General features: G+C 45.3%; 1 protein-coding gene across 1 annotated transcript in view; it reads right to left on the reverse strand.

Annotated features, from left to right (window-relative positions):
• Siah3 (siah E3 ubiquitin protein ligase family member 3) overlaps positions 1 to 13,406 on the reverse strand; it is a 58,608-nt gene extending 45,202 nt beyond the window's left edge. Inside the window, exon 1 of the mRNA XM_051195367.1 lies at positions 12,909 to 13,406. Coding sequence (XP_051051324.1) covers positions 12,909 to 13,043 — 135 coding nt within the window. The 5' untranslated portion in view covers positions 13,044 to 13,406. The remainder of the gene's footprint in view (positions 1 to 12,908) is intronic.
• Positions 13,407 to 14,659: the final 1,253 nt, after the last annotated feature.

The raw sequence follows: 14,659 nt of genomic DNA on the forward strand, positions 1-14,659 counted from the left end.
GAGGTGGCTCCCACTGTCAAGGCAAGGCCAGTTGGATACTGAGCAGACAGACATGTCAGTCTCAGTCTGGGCTCAGCCCATGTTTCAAACACATTGTCTGTCAAACAGGTAAACCATTTAAAAACAAGTCTGGTACACAAACTCCTTTCCTACAAGATAGTTGTTAGTTGGACATTTTAGTGAAGCTGTGGCAACGGTTTCTCAAGTATTTTACAGAACTTGGCATTTTTATATAGCTTGAATTAAGGGAGCTGTACTCTTTGTAGAAGCTTCCAGACAACCTATTCTAAAAGCAGAAAAGAGAAACAAACCTTCAAACAAGATTAAAAGTGTGAACCAGGAAGGTGGTGGTGATGCACGCCTTTAATCCCAGCATTTGGGAGGCAGAGGCAAGTGGATTTCTGTGAATTTGAGGCCAGCCTGGTCTCAAAAAGAACCCCCCACCAAAAAAAAAAAAAAGAAATATGAACCATGCCCTTCCTATTTGACAAGTTGTCATGACTCTGCCCCCTCCTGTATAGATGGTGTGTGATGTCTAGTTTTTTGGTTTTATGTCACTACAAACTTGAGTTATTTATAAAGAGAGAAACTTAATTGAGAAAATGTCCTTATTAGACTGGTCTGAGGGCAAGGCTGTGGGCATTTTCTTCATTAATGATTGAGGTAGGAGGGCCTAGTCCATGTTTGTGGTGCTATCCATGGGTAGGTGGTCCTGGGTGGTATAAGAAAGCAGGGTGAGCAAGTCAGTAAGCAGTGTCCCACCTTGACCTCTGCATCACTTTCTGCCTCCAGGTTCCTGTGTGAGGAATAAAGCTTAATGGGTTAGGACCACACATGGGGCAGATCCCTGGGAAACAGAGACCTGCAGATGTGACTCATATTTTATTGAGGGGGATGTAAGAAAATAAGATAAAGAGACACAGAGACAGAAGGGGACAGAGGACAGAAGAGACAGGTGTGGAGAGACAGGAAAAGTCCTGTCTGCCCCAGGGGAAGGCAGGAAAGAGAGCAGGAAAGAGACCGGAAGTGGGTAGAGCCTTTCTTTTAAAGAGCTAGGGCACATAAACCGGCCATGCAGCTACAAGCTACAAGATGAAATAAAAGCTTTTCTCTCCAAGTTGCTTTTGGTCAGGGTGTTTTATCATGGCAATAGAAACCTTACCTACGACATGAGGTATAGAGTTGGGGCTTTATTATAGGGATGATGGTTTGATGTTTTTTTCATAGGAAAATATTTTATAATTATTCCACAGATCCTTTTATCTAAGAGCATTTCATCCTTAGACAATTACAACAGATTTTTACCCAAAATACTTTAATAAACTAGATAAACTTCAATAAACACTAAACCAATGCTTAACACCACATTATAAACCAAAGTGTACTGAGTGACAGTTAATAAGAATTTTTCATCTTGAGAAGCATTTTAAAATTTATTATTATTATTGTTGTTGTTGTTGTTGTTGATGATGATGATGATGATGATGATGATGATGATGATGATGATGTGTGTGTGTGTGTGTGTGTGTGTGTGTAGGCATGTGTATGCCACAGCCCAAGTGTGGATCATGTGACAACTCTTCAAGAGCCAGCTCTCTTCCTCTATTTTGTCAAGGCAGGGTCACTGTCCTTGTATTTACCTCTCTGTGTTCTCCAGGCTGGCTGGCAGGTGAGCTTCTGGGTTATTTTCCTGTCTCTGCCTCCCATATGTTCATAGGAGTCCTGGGACCACAGATGCTCACCACTGCATTTGCTTTTTGAGGGTTCTCAGGATTGAGCTCAGGTCATCAATTTTGTGTAGCAAATGGCTTTAGCTGTTGAACCATGTCACTAGCCTGGTAAGCATAGCAATTTAACCAATGAATCAGAAGCTGGAAGGCTACCTACTCACTTTTATATGACCATCCTAATACCTGCAAGAAACAGATTGATGGCAGTTTTGAAGCAATAGCCTGGGTCAAATTATACTCATCTCCTAAGATGTTCATTCAAGTGACAGTCCTTCCCTTGGTGCTGTCCGCTTTCCAATGTCAACTTATGCTAAGTAGCCTATACATTACAGCTTTACAGCCTTTGGACCTTCAAATGAAAGGCTTTATCAGATAATGGGTTCCTTTGAGAAAATCCTAGTATTCATTATTCACATTAATGAAAGACTTCTGTTATAAAAAAAATGAAGGGTGCATCTGGATCCTCTGATGTGTGTTTTACATGTGTGTACATGAAACCTTCATCCTGTCTTCCAGCAGTTAATTATAAACTGGAAACCATAAAGGGGACTCTTCTGTGGGTGCATAAGGAACACCCTTATGAGAGAGTTCCCTTGTAGAAATACACAGAGAAGCAAATATTGCTTATAATTATGTAAATAAACATGCTTCATGATAGGCCTATGTAATACAGATTTTCAAACACATTAATAATCACCATAAGTTATTTTCTGTGTCTGAAAGGTAAAATTCATTGATTTTTGCCATTTTTTAAAAAAGTTGGGGTAAGAAAATACTTGTTTCTGTTTGGCTAGAGCCAGCTCTGACATGGCTGCATAAACACTGCCAACAGTAAGCATTTATTTTCTATCACGCACCCTCTCATTACCGAGGCAGAATGGAAAGGTACTCCCTGTCTCCCTCCCTCTCAGTACAAAGACCTCTGCTATGTGACAGGCTGGGAGCCAGGCAAAGAGGCATCCTTAAGTAGACTTCCAAAGGAAGGGATGAGCCAGGACAGCCAGCTGTATGCACTACTCTCTTCCTTCATTCTTGGGAGTTACTTTCTTTGGAAGATGCTATTGCAGAGCTTTCTGTAGAACAGTATTTCTGCCACATCCCTAAGGATCATCCAGGAATCCATCCAAACAAAGTAATGTGGCCCCCTCCTCCCTTACAGTGCCTCAAATGTTGGTAGCAGGAGGAGTAACCGGCATTTTGAAATGATCCTCAAGTGACTGTAGCCCTAAGGCTCACGCACCATCAAGAACAGCACTGCTTCTGGGTTCTGAATCCATTAAAGAGTCTGTAATGTCAAAACTTTTTTCATAATTACACATGTCATGCACCTCTTTTTCAGTCATTCATGAGTATGTAATGGTGCCATGGATCAGAGAAGAACAGTTTATTGTGGCTCTACAGTTTCAGAGGGTGAGTCCATGACCATTAATTATAGCAGGAGGCATAGCAGCAGGCAGGCATGGCTCTGGAATAGGTGAGAGCCCACATTCTGATCTGTAAGCAGGAGGTGGGGAGGAGGGGGAGAGGGGGAAGGGGGAGGGAGATGGCAAAAATCACAGACTTTTTGAAATCTCAAATCTCACCGTCCAGTGACACCTCCAAGACCATACTTCCTAATTTTTCCCAAATAGTTCCACCAACTGGGGACTAAGTATGCAAACATATATGCCTATGGGAAACATTCTCATTCAAACCACAAGTGAACTCTCCTAAAGGCTGCATGACGTGTGATAGTAACAAGTCGGATTGTTAATGTGTGTTATTTCCACATTAACATTATAAGAAATATTTGCTTCTTTGTATATTTCTACGAGGAATTAGGAAATGTTTTGCTTGTACTGAGAGCAGCATCTCCATTGTTATGTAGTTCAAGAACCTCTGTCTGGGAATGGTGTTGTCCACAACAGACTTGATCTACCAACATCAATGAAATTTAAGACAGTCCCCCATAGGTATTCCAACCAAATGTAGACATTTCCTAGTGGAGACTCATCTCAGGTCATTCAAGGTTGTGTCAAATTGACAATTAAAGCTCACTATAACAGATAAAACAAAGGCTGGGAGGGCCTTTTATTGTCATAGCTATTCCCAAACCCAATGTGCCCCCCATTTTCATTCTGTATGGCAAGATACTTTGAAATACTAATTTGACAATAGTATCTAAGATGATGCATAAAAATGGAGAAATTATGCTCAGTATAAGCAAACAAGTGAGTAACCAAGAGGATTATATGTACTTATTCTTTCTCTATTCTTAGATGAGATGTGACAAGCTGCCTCGAGTCCCTGCCTTAACTTCCCCACAATGATGGACTGTAACCTGGAATCATCAGCCAAACAAACTCTTTTAACCTTAAGTTGCTTTATCTCAGCAACATGAATGAAGTTAAAACCATTTCCCAATTATAAAAGGGTTGACACTGGGGCTTTTGACCTTCCTTAATGAACTGGGATTCAAAAACTTAGACAACTAACATTCATACAAATACATATTATTTGACAATGATGTTGTAATAGCTAATGCCAAGAATACTTTTTGCTAATTTAAAACATAGTAGGACTCTAATATAACTCTTTAAGATGCCATATGCAAATTCACTGTTTGATTGTTTTGTTTGTATGTTTTTATTTGTCTTTTGAGCTAGGACTTTGCTCTATAGGTCAGTGTCTTAGTTAGGGTTTTTATTGTTGTGAAGAGAACCATGATCATGGCAACTCTTATAAGGAGAAGATTTAATTGAGGGGGCTTGCTTTTGTTCATTATCATCATGGCAGGGAGCTTGTAGACATGCAGGCAGACCTGGTACTGGCTACATCTTATTTGCAGGCCACAGGAAGTTGACTGAGATACTAGGTGGTATTCTGAGCATAGGAAACCCCAAAGCCTGCCCCCACAGTGACACACTTCCTCCTACAAGGCCATATCCACTCCAACAAAGCCACACCTCCTTATAGGGACAATCCCTATGAGATTATGGGGAACAATTACTTTCAAACCACCATAGTCAGGCTGGCCTGGAAACTTATTATGTAGTCCACTTTGTCCTCAAATTCATGATAATTCTCCTGTCTCAACTTCCCAAATATTGAGATTACAGTTATAAGCCATCATGCTTAGCAATTAACTGGTATTTGAGAAAATATGTGGTTTTTTCCTAAGTGGCCTTTTGGAAGAGGTGCACCGGAATGTCGCATCAATCCACAGTTATGTTCATAACATGCGATTATTTTTAAATTGTCCTGTCAATGGGGACTTAAATCGCACTCAAGCCAAAAGCCCAGCCGTTGGCTTCTCCTTCCTCCTACTTGCCCATGTTCATTCCTAACTATCATTTCTCTGCAGAATTTCTGCGGTGTCTCTCAAAAATCAATACCATGTAAGTTTTCTGAAAGGCCCTGCAATTTGCTTGAGTCGGAATGATTACAGCATTCTGCAGAGCTGCATCTGCCAGAGTAAGGGCCTCGTCTAGCAGTCTGGGAAAAGGAGTTGTCAGGGGAAGCAGAGGACACCTGCAACCCTCGCTGTTTTTCAATGAAGTCTTTGATATGGCTCACCCTATGAGAGATGCTATTTCTGGACAACCCTTTTCCCATTGGCTAACCAGGTCTGTGTATTAGTGAGAGGTTCCAAGTGGATGAGTGCAATAGAGATGATTCGGTTTTCCTTTCAACGTCAATTCTCTTTTGTTTTAGAAACAACTTGTGTTGTGGCCTGATGGGGAGAAGGGCTGGAATACAGGTAACTCTGACATACATGCTAATTTTAACATTCACTTTCATGTATCAAAAATTCGGTGGAATTTTCCCTCCTTAGCCGAGTTCAGAAACTGCAGACCTGCAGCATCTTCAATCATCATTGTGAATCTATGTTCTCATATTTTACACATACATCTACTTGTTCCTTCTGTTTGGTGGAAGGACAAGAATTTGATACCAATTCCTCATCTTTTTTAAAAAAAAAAAAGCTGTCAACAAAATATTCACAGCTCCTTTGGTTTGATGTCTTAGAGGTTTATAAGGCCCTGCCCCTTTTTTCAAAGCAATTCAAAGCTTGGCACTTAGTATGTGCTCAGTAAATGTAAGGTGATTCAACAAACAAAACCACAAACTAAAAACTACTCGCATAGTCTTCACTTGAATTTCTCACCACAACAGAGCCTGAGACAATAGTTGACTTGGGAGTGGGTCCCAGCAAGCAGAGGAAAGAAACAAAGTCAATGCAAGCTGCAGCTATCCAGCTCCACCAGAAGCCTTGAGAAATACAGAGAAAGCCTCTCAGGATTGTCCAGCAGGGGCTGGGACCCCAAACCCATGTTTATATACACGAGGATGAATGAAGCATGCTCTTAGTTCAATATTCTACAGTGATATACAGTACATTTAATATTAGTCCTGGGTTGTGCTTTGTGAAGAGTATGAAGGGACAGTATATCAAGAAGGGCCAAAAGTTACAGGATTTTAATCAAAGAAAGAGAGCACTTACCCACCAAGAACTCATCCATATTGGGCCGGCTCCTTTGACCCGTTTCTGTTTTGATATTCTGTAGAGTGGAGTGTGGCACTAATATGCCTGTTCCTAGTAACAGTCAGATGCTCATTTTCACACTAGATGGTTCTCAAACGTAGCCAGACCACCTTCAGTATGACTGTTATCACCAAGATTTATTATCCTGAGTATGGCCAAGACAGTGAAAAAACTATAATGTGAGAGTTTCAGGAGATGTGGCCTGGGTCAGCCTGGGATATGTCACTTGAATACCTAATCGATGGCAAAGGAACCAGAACCTCTGAGTGGCTACTAGCCTCTGACTCTTCAGCACATCTTGGCCAAGTCCTGTGAGATACTTTGAGGGGCCATGATGTCTAGGTACGAAGGTAGGAAGTGGCTGGGTTGGTTAGGCTGCCTGTCGTAAAGCCTATATTGTTGAACTGGTCTGGGCTCTATTTCTGTGGGACCTGTGTAAGCTAACTTTGTCTTTCCTCTATAAAACAGTCATTGATGACCCCTTTCTCCACATTGCATCCTCTCCTACTTCATCAAGGGGGCCAGGCCTACCCGTCTCACCTTAGGTCACTCTCTCCTTGCTGGAATCCTGATGCCAAGGGCTGGTGGAGGCAGTCCAACAGCATGGAGCACATTCCTCGTCATGGACTCATGACATAAAAATACATCGAAGGGCTCAGACAACTGACATTCCCAGTTATCCACAAAGAACCTGTTCTACTAAAAACACGGGGTTGGTTTCTAACGTGCTTTCATCCTGGCCTCATAGCCACAGTGAAAATGTAGCCTTTGGTAACAGAGCTTGATTTCTCCCAGTGTCTGACCATCTGGAGTAGTGGCTGTTTGGCTTTGAGAACTTCCCATGCACCCTCACATGGGCCGAGTGATGTGTCTGCTCAAGCATTTTAGATACAAGAAACTGATGTTTCTTTGATGCCCCATGGTGGCAAAATCCTGAGAGCAAAGCCCCTCCAAGATGATGCTCAATACTGCTGGTGGGCCATATCATGGGGCACCTTCCTGTACCAAAGTGCCTGTTCCCTCACGGTGTTGGCACAGGCAGAGCTACAGTCTGGATGCAGAGTGTGGGTGTGAGGCCGGTCCCTGCTGCAGCTCCATCAGCTGCGACTTTGGACTGGCTGCTTGACCTGTGAGCCTTATCGTTTAGACCTAGATTTTGAACTGGACCATTGTTCTAACTCCTCCCTTGAAGATCATGCTTTAAATTTTGTCCTTCAGCAACAGGTAGATCTTCCATTGCCTGAACTTTAGTGTTGTAACTTCCTGTCTTAGTTACTTTTCTTTCTGTGACAGAACACTATGACCAAGGCAGTACAGAAGGGAGGGTTTATTTGGGACTTATTGTTCCATGGGGTTAGAGTCCATGATGGTGGAGACAGAAGTGACAGGTGGTGGGAGCAGAGGCTGAGAGCTCACATCTGGAGCCACAAGCAGGAGACCCCAGGGAGCACTCAAAATGGCTCACGTGTTTAGAAACCTCATAGCCCACCCCCCAGTGACACACCTCCTTCAGGAAAGCAGCATTGGATTCCATCCCGCTCTGGCTCCAAATCCCAAATTGGCTAAAACAGCACTTCCTTCCCAGCTCTACTGTGTGTGGCTCATGGCAGCCATAAGAAACTAGCATAGACTAGCACAGGGCCCCCTCTGTGGCCTTACATTCCCCTGGCTGCATGCAAACTTTAACTTCTTTGCTTTGACATGCCCTCCAACATTCCTGGAGCTGCAAAAGCCATGCAGAGGTGAGTCTTCATTCCCCAGGTAGAACTCTTGTCCATGACATTACACATATCTGAACAGGTCACTTCACTCCTGGGGCCAAGACGACTTTTAAGTGTAGAACACTGTCTCAGACAGTTGCTCCCTACCCTGCTTCCGTTGCACACTGCCAGAAAAGTAGTCTGTCTAAACTGGGAGAAGCTATTGGGATAACTGTGACCTCTCTATGGGTTTCAGAGAATTTAGGCTGTCAGTTCCCTCATTTCCCCCGACATTCCTTGTTGGTGGAGGGATCCTAGATAGGGGAATTTCACAAAATGTGCTCGAGGCTGCGGGTAAAATCAGAGCGGAGGTAATCAGCTCACCTCTGCAAGACTTCCAGCTCCAGCCTGTTCTGCAACTCAATCACTAGCACACAGCTAACCAAATCACCGCCTGGGGCCCGGGGTCTCCCGTAATGTGGCTCATGGGCCTCATTTGCAATCACCGTTAACCAGAAAGGCTGCACAGCTGTTTGGGGCCCATAGTGTCATATGTTTGCAGAAACCAAGGGGCTGAAAGAGGATAAGCCTTTGGTATCAAAGTGGAAGTGGCTAGACTTTCGGCCTCCCTCTCCCCGCCCCCCCCCCCGCCCCCGCCCCGCCCCTAATTTCTCAGACCTTAACAAGCGGTGGGATGGCTCCAAACTGGGAAGAGAATGCGGGGAAATGTTAGAAAGACTGAGAACAGGGCCCTCTGACGTGGGTAAGAACTGGATAACCCCACATACCAGCTCTTCAATAGTCTTGCTGCAAAGCTGTGAACCGCTTTAAAGTGGGCATTCACGCTGAACGCTCCAAAGGCTGTCCCTCAGTCTCAGGTCTTCTGGACTCATCCCAACCCCCCATGCGCAGGGTCGAAAAGCCCCGGGCAGTTCAGGGTTTCCAACATCAGCTTACACAGCAGGGGCAGAAGGCATATTTGACTTTGCCAGTCTCACATCTCCCCTTCCTCATCTCTCCTTAGAGGACCTCGCCTCTCCTCTCCCTTTTCTCCAGCCACATCTTCTTCCTCCTCAACTCCTCCTCCCCACTGCCATTGCACATATGGTCATCCACACAAGAATGAAAGTCGCATCGATGCTGCAAGGAATGGCACTAGAACACCCCAGTTTCAGATTTTGCATCTGCCGGGCACTTGAAGCAAAACCACCATTGTCCTCTGTGTGTGTGTGTGTGTGTGTGTGTAAGGAGATATAAGAAAGATGAATTGCTGGGACCTGGCTGAGAGGCAGGGAGGTGGGGTACTAATGTCCTTGGGCCCAATGCAAAGGAGGGCACTGGGTGGCAGCATCAGACAGAGCCTTTCGGAAGTTTGCCAGAAAGTTCTTTTTTTTAAGAACTCATTTATCAAAGCTGTAGTTAAAGGGGAGGAAGTCACCCAGGTGCCCCAAATCACTGTGGCTTGGGAAGGGCTAAGGACTGGGATGAGAGGGGCTCTGGGGAGCCTGAAGAACCTTCCCTGGAAAACCCTGGCTACAGGAATGGCTGCCACACCCTGCAAAGGGTGTGTCTACAGACATTGCAGAGGGCAGAGCTGCCTTGGTGGCTAGGCCATTGGAGAGGAACCAGGAGAGAAAAATCACTTAGCCTGCAAAGGGGCAGCAGACACAAGGGGTCTGATGAGAGGCAGCCTGGGGATGAGTAGCACCTGGAGACCTCTAGCCTGAATGCTGGCTCCCGAGGAATAATTTTCATGGGATGCAAAGGAAAACCGGAGAGGGGCACCATTTGGATTCCTGCTCTAGGCAAAGTGTTACAAATACAAGCAGAGACAGACAGACCAGGGGAATGGGGAGTGAGTGCTCTTTCACCCGTTTCTAGGCCATTTCTAGGCCGGTACTTAAAGCCCAGCCAGTCATTCTAAAGGATCCTTTAGAAAGCCTCTGGCTATCACGGCTTTAACCAGAGGGCCTGCAGTCCCTGGAAGGCCCTGCCTTCCACTTAGGAGGAAAGGCACCAGCTTGAAGGAACCCAGGTCAGTAAGACCGCTAGGGAAGGTGACCTGTAGAAGCATAGCAGACACAGGATTTTCTCTGCTCAGCTAGTGAATTAGAACTCAGCCCTTCCCTTGGAATGCCGTTAGAGTCTCAAGAAAGCCTGAGAGTGTCCCCACACAGCTCCCTTGGTAGCTCCAGGCAGCCCAGCCATAGAACAGTGGCCTCAGTCAAGCACCACGGATCAATAGTTATTCTCGGTTAACATTGCCATAGCTTTTTTTTTTTTTAACTCTCAAAAGAAAGGGAGCCCCTCCCCCCCATAGATCACAGCTTATTATAGCAAAGGCATACTTTATGTGGTCTATTTACGGACCGCATAACGTTGAGGAAGAGAACTCTTTGGAGTTTGTATGCTCTTCTTAGTCTGACCAGCAGGCCAGTGGTGCTTACAGATACCTGTTCTTATAAATAAATTAATTAACTAATTAATTACTTGAAACATTTAAAAGGCCTGCAGCTGTCTGCTAGCTGCAGGTTGAGAGTTGGGTTTGCTCATCTTCCATCACCTGGGCTCTGGATGAGCACAAGTGGTTGGAGATCTCACAGCGCAGTTTGCCTGCTGGACCGGTCCCTCTGGCCACAGTGGCCCTCCTCGTGTGGTGTGCCTGGACTCAAGTGCTGCCACACACAAAGCACTATGAGCTTACTTGCAGTGAGCTCTAATGAGTAGAGTCCCGAAGGGGATATTAATGGGAAATGAAAAGCCAAACGAACATTTATAGGAAAAACTGAGCCATGAAGAAAAAAAAAAAATCACTCCTCAAAAGCACATGGCATCTATTTTTTTCTGTCCCTGCATACACAATCTTAAGTTGCCTTAAAGCTTTCAGTGATACTCTTTTAAGAGCCTATAAATTTCATGCAAGAATGTGTGTGTATGTGTGTGTGTGTTTAAAGAGGAGATTGTTGCAAACACATTCATCATTCAACACTACAATCCCCCAACCCCCCCCCCCCACACTATCTTTTAGCAGCTTCAGAAAGCAGTGGAGGAGCCAGGACAGTTATTTCTGTTTGCCTTGAAGACGAGGAAGGGATGGCTCAGAAAGGTTGAGTCATTCAAAAAAAAAAAAAATCACACAGCTGCCCAAAGCTGACTCTGGGCCCACGGGTTGGGGCAGCAAGACTGTGGCAATCAACAAGCAGTCATCGTGGACAAAGATGCAAGGATGAATTCTCCTTGCCCCCCAGCAAGCTCTAAGCCCCCCTTCCCCATCATTGGGAGCAGTCAGTGAACCATATAAATTCAAACTTTAGAACTGCTACGTCTCGTGATTTAAAAGGCATTAAAATGCAAAACAGGAGTAAACAACATTTCTTGCCACAGGGAAGTAACTAATTTAAGTTGACAAAATAATGGGATTGGAGTAAGGTCTCCAAAGTGGCCACGAAATGGAGTTCAAGAGTATTTTTTAATATGGATACTATGCCTTGCCAAGGATGACTGGAAGAGAATTCTCATTTATAAAACCAAGCCATAAAGGGGAAAGAAAAACAGAAAAACAAAACAAAAAACCCCACTGTACAGGAGGAAAGCAGGGATGAGGGAGTGCACACAGGAATGCTTCAGGGAGACTCATGGATTCGTCACAGCCTGGGTACCACAGAAAGCCAGGTGCAGTCTCAGTATGGTCCAGGTCCCCTCCATCACATCGCCCCCAGGAATATGGCCTGAGAGGCTCCAGGAACGGAGGTGGGGACCACTTGTGAGCGCTGATCTGCAGCAAGAGGGCTGAGGACCCTCTGCTCTCCAGAGTTCATCCTCACAAGATCACTCAACACTGCCCAACCACAGTGATCAGAGTTACAGACTTGGTCTCCTGCAGGCAGTCCCAGACTCTGCTGCAGACACAGCCCCTCCCCCTGTCCCTCTGCCCCCCAGTACAGTGAAGACAGTGAAGCAACCTCCTAAGGAGTCCTGAATTTCATTTTATTTTCCGACCATTCCACCTTTGGGGAGTTTAGCTGTGTCCTCCCAGCATGCCCCTTAGCCCATTCCCAGTCTTCCCCACATCCTTAGGCTGTTGGGTCTTCATTAATTCCCCATCTGGACTGTGACATGTAGAGGTCCTTCTAGCCCTGCATCTTGGTTTAGAACCCCGGCATGAAGGGATGGATTTACATAGAGGCAGAACCAAGCTAGCAAGGAGGCAGCCACCCGCAACTGGGAAGCCAGCCGCCTGCAGGCTCCAGGCAGCTTCTGCAGCTGCTAGCTGGTTTATTATTACACAATTGAAGCGAAGCCCTTCTTCCACTGCTGTCCTCAGGGAAGGCTAGCTGGCAGGAGGGAAAGGAGCTCACTCCTGCCAGCAACAGCAACAGCAACACACACACACACACACACACACACACACACACACACACACACACACACACACACACACCACTTTCCACAGTTTGAGTACTGGCAAACTCTTGCAGAAACGGCCCTTTGCCAGCTCCCAGCTCCTTTCTCTAAGCTCCCCTGTTCGGTAGCTACTTCCCTATGTCCAAATTCTTACACTGACCGGCAGGACAGATGGTAATTTGAATAACTTTCCAGATCTTTTCTCCTGGGCACTGGCCCACAAATGTTTGGGAGGGATGTAAGGACACCTCTACTGGACTCTTCCCATCACCCTCCTTTCTGCTGCCCCCACACCCTGCTCCGAGGACAGTGTGGCGGAAGACACTACATGCCGGCTCCACTGTTGCTTGCCAGTCCAGGCAACACCATGTAGTCTCTGTAAAAGCACCACCCAGAGAGCGAGAATGAGCCCCGGCAAGCAAACAGCTCCAGAGCGTCATGATGCTAGCACCAGCAAACTGTTTGCATGAGCTCCGGGATACATGTCTCCTGAGAAAAGAATGGAGCCCCCATGGAGATGGCTATAAAGCATAAGAGGAAGCGACTCACCTTTAGGTTGTGCGTGGGGTTGACCACACAGACAAGTTGCCCAGCAGCAGAGAAAACCCGTTTAGCCTTGTAGTGCTGAAACCGGAGGTGAATGAGATCCAACACAGCCCCAAAGCACTGGGTAAAGAAAAGCATCACAACTTTTGGGGGATTGTTGGCACAGGAAGGCAGCGGAGGAAGCTGTAAGTCCTTGGGCTCAGAACCCAGCACAGCCTGAAACACTCTGCTCCAGCCCGGCTTAGCGCGCCTTCATATTCATCATCAAAATAAGACGGTTAGAATCTTGCAGCAGCGAAGCAGCCAATCAAAAGGACAGAAATGTTATCCTTGAGGTGCAGAGACAGCCAATAACAAATACCTCCCCTACTGAAACTCCCTGATGAATTGAGCCTGGCGGAGAATGTATTATTGAACATTACCATAGATCAGCACATTGCATTTATCTTGTGATTACAGCCAACCATACATAATGCTGGGGAGATAGGCTGACAAAATTGATTGCTTAATGTGTCTCCATTTATTAATTGACTTAATTTAACATGAGAGCCTTTCTTAGTGCCCTGAACAACACCCTACCACCACCAAAAGAAAAAAAAAAAAAAAAAAAAAAGTAAAACATTTAAACCTCCAAACGGAGAGCATTGTGCTCCAACAGGCAGATGGGTTAGGCAGCTTGCAGCTCTACTCACCAGAGCTGCCGAGAGAAAATCAAATACTACAAGACACTGATTCTAGATATGGATTTGGCAGCTGCAGAAATGTGTGTCTTTCAATCTTGGGCTCTGACTCTCTGCAATTTGGATTGTAGCCCCTTGGTAATCTAACTCACCACTCTTCATGCAAACACACACACACACACACACACACAAAACAACACCAACAAAAACCTGACAAATGAATTTTAAATTGAGGAGGGAAATTCTCATATATATATATATATATGAGATATATATCTCAAAATACAGTAATCACTGAACTCTCCTTTATTAAAGCATAAAGATGCACAGAGCTTGCTTCTAAAAATAATGAAATCCCCAATGCATGAACACACACACACACAAACACACACACACACACACACACACACACACAGAGAGAGAGAGAGAGAGAGAGAGAGAGAGAGAAACTACTCAGGGAGGAAAGTGGCTTAATTACAGATGCAAAGAACCTGCGCCTGTCACTCATTTGCATATTGGTGAGCAGCAAATTGCTAATTAACCAGTAGATTGTTGGAGATGTTAAAACACAGATTAGGGACACATGCCACACAGCACTTACTTGTTTGTGTGAATGCCAGCAGCATATTGCTGTGCTGGAATGGGCAGGGATGGGTCCAGTCCTTAGCTGCAACAGAGCACTGGTCACCCCATGCCCAAGGTGGCCTGTGGGGCCTCTGGGCCATTGTTTCCTGGAGGAGGGCTCCTGAGCAGTCCATGGAGGCCTTTGGGCTTTCTGGGAATAAGCTCCGTGGTTGTTTTAGTCTCTGCCATAGAAACCCAAGAATTGGGAGTACTGGATTTTCATTCTTTGGCTCTTTTTGCACTGAGTGATCAGGACCGGCCTTGGAATGAGCTTCAGCCATTGGTTTGAGGCTGTGGTTCCTTCCTGGACCCTCACCGCATTACCCCAGGATAGCTACCAGCACAGTCAGCAGCATGGAAAACTTGCTTGAAACAATATGAGATTAAAAACAAAACAAAGCTCTACTGCACGGTTCACAGTATGAACTCTGTAGGTGACATCTGTCTCCA

This window comes from Phodopus roborovskii, unplaced genomic scaffold, assembly GCF_943737965.1.
Source record: "Phodopus roborovskii unplaced genomic scaffold, PHOROB, whole genome shotgun sequence".
NCBI classification, from domain to species: Eukaryota; Metazoa; Chordata; class Mammalia; order Rodentia; family Cricetidae; genus Phodopus; species Phodopus roborovskii.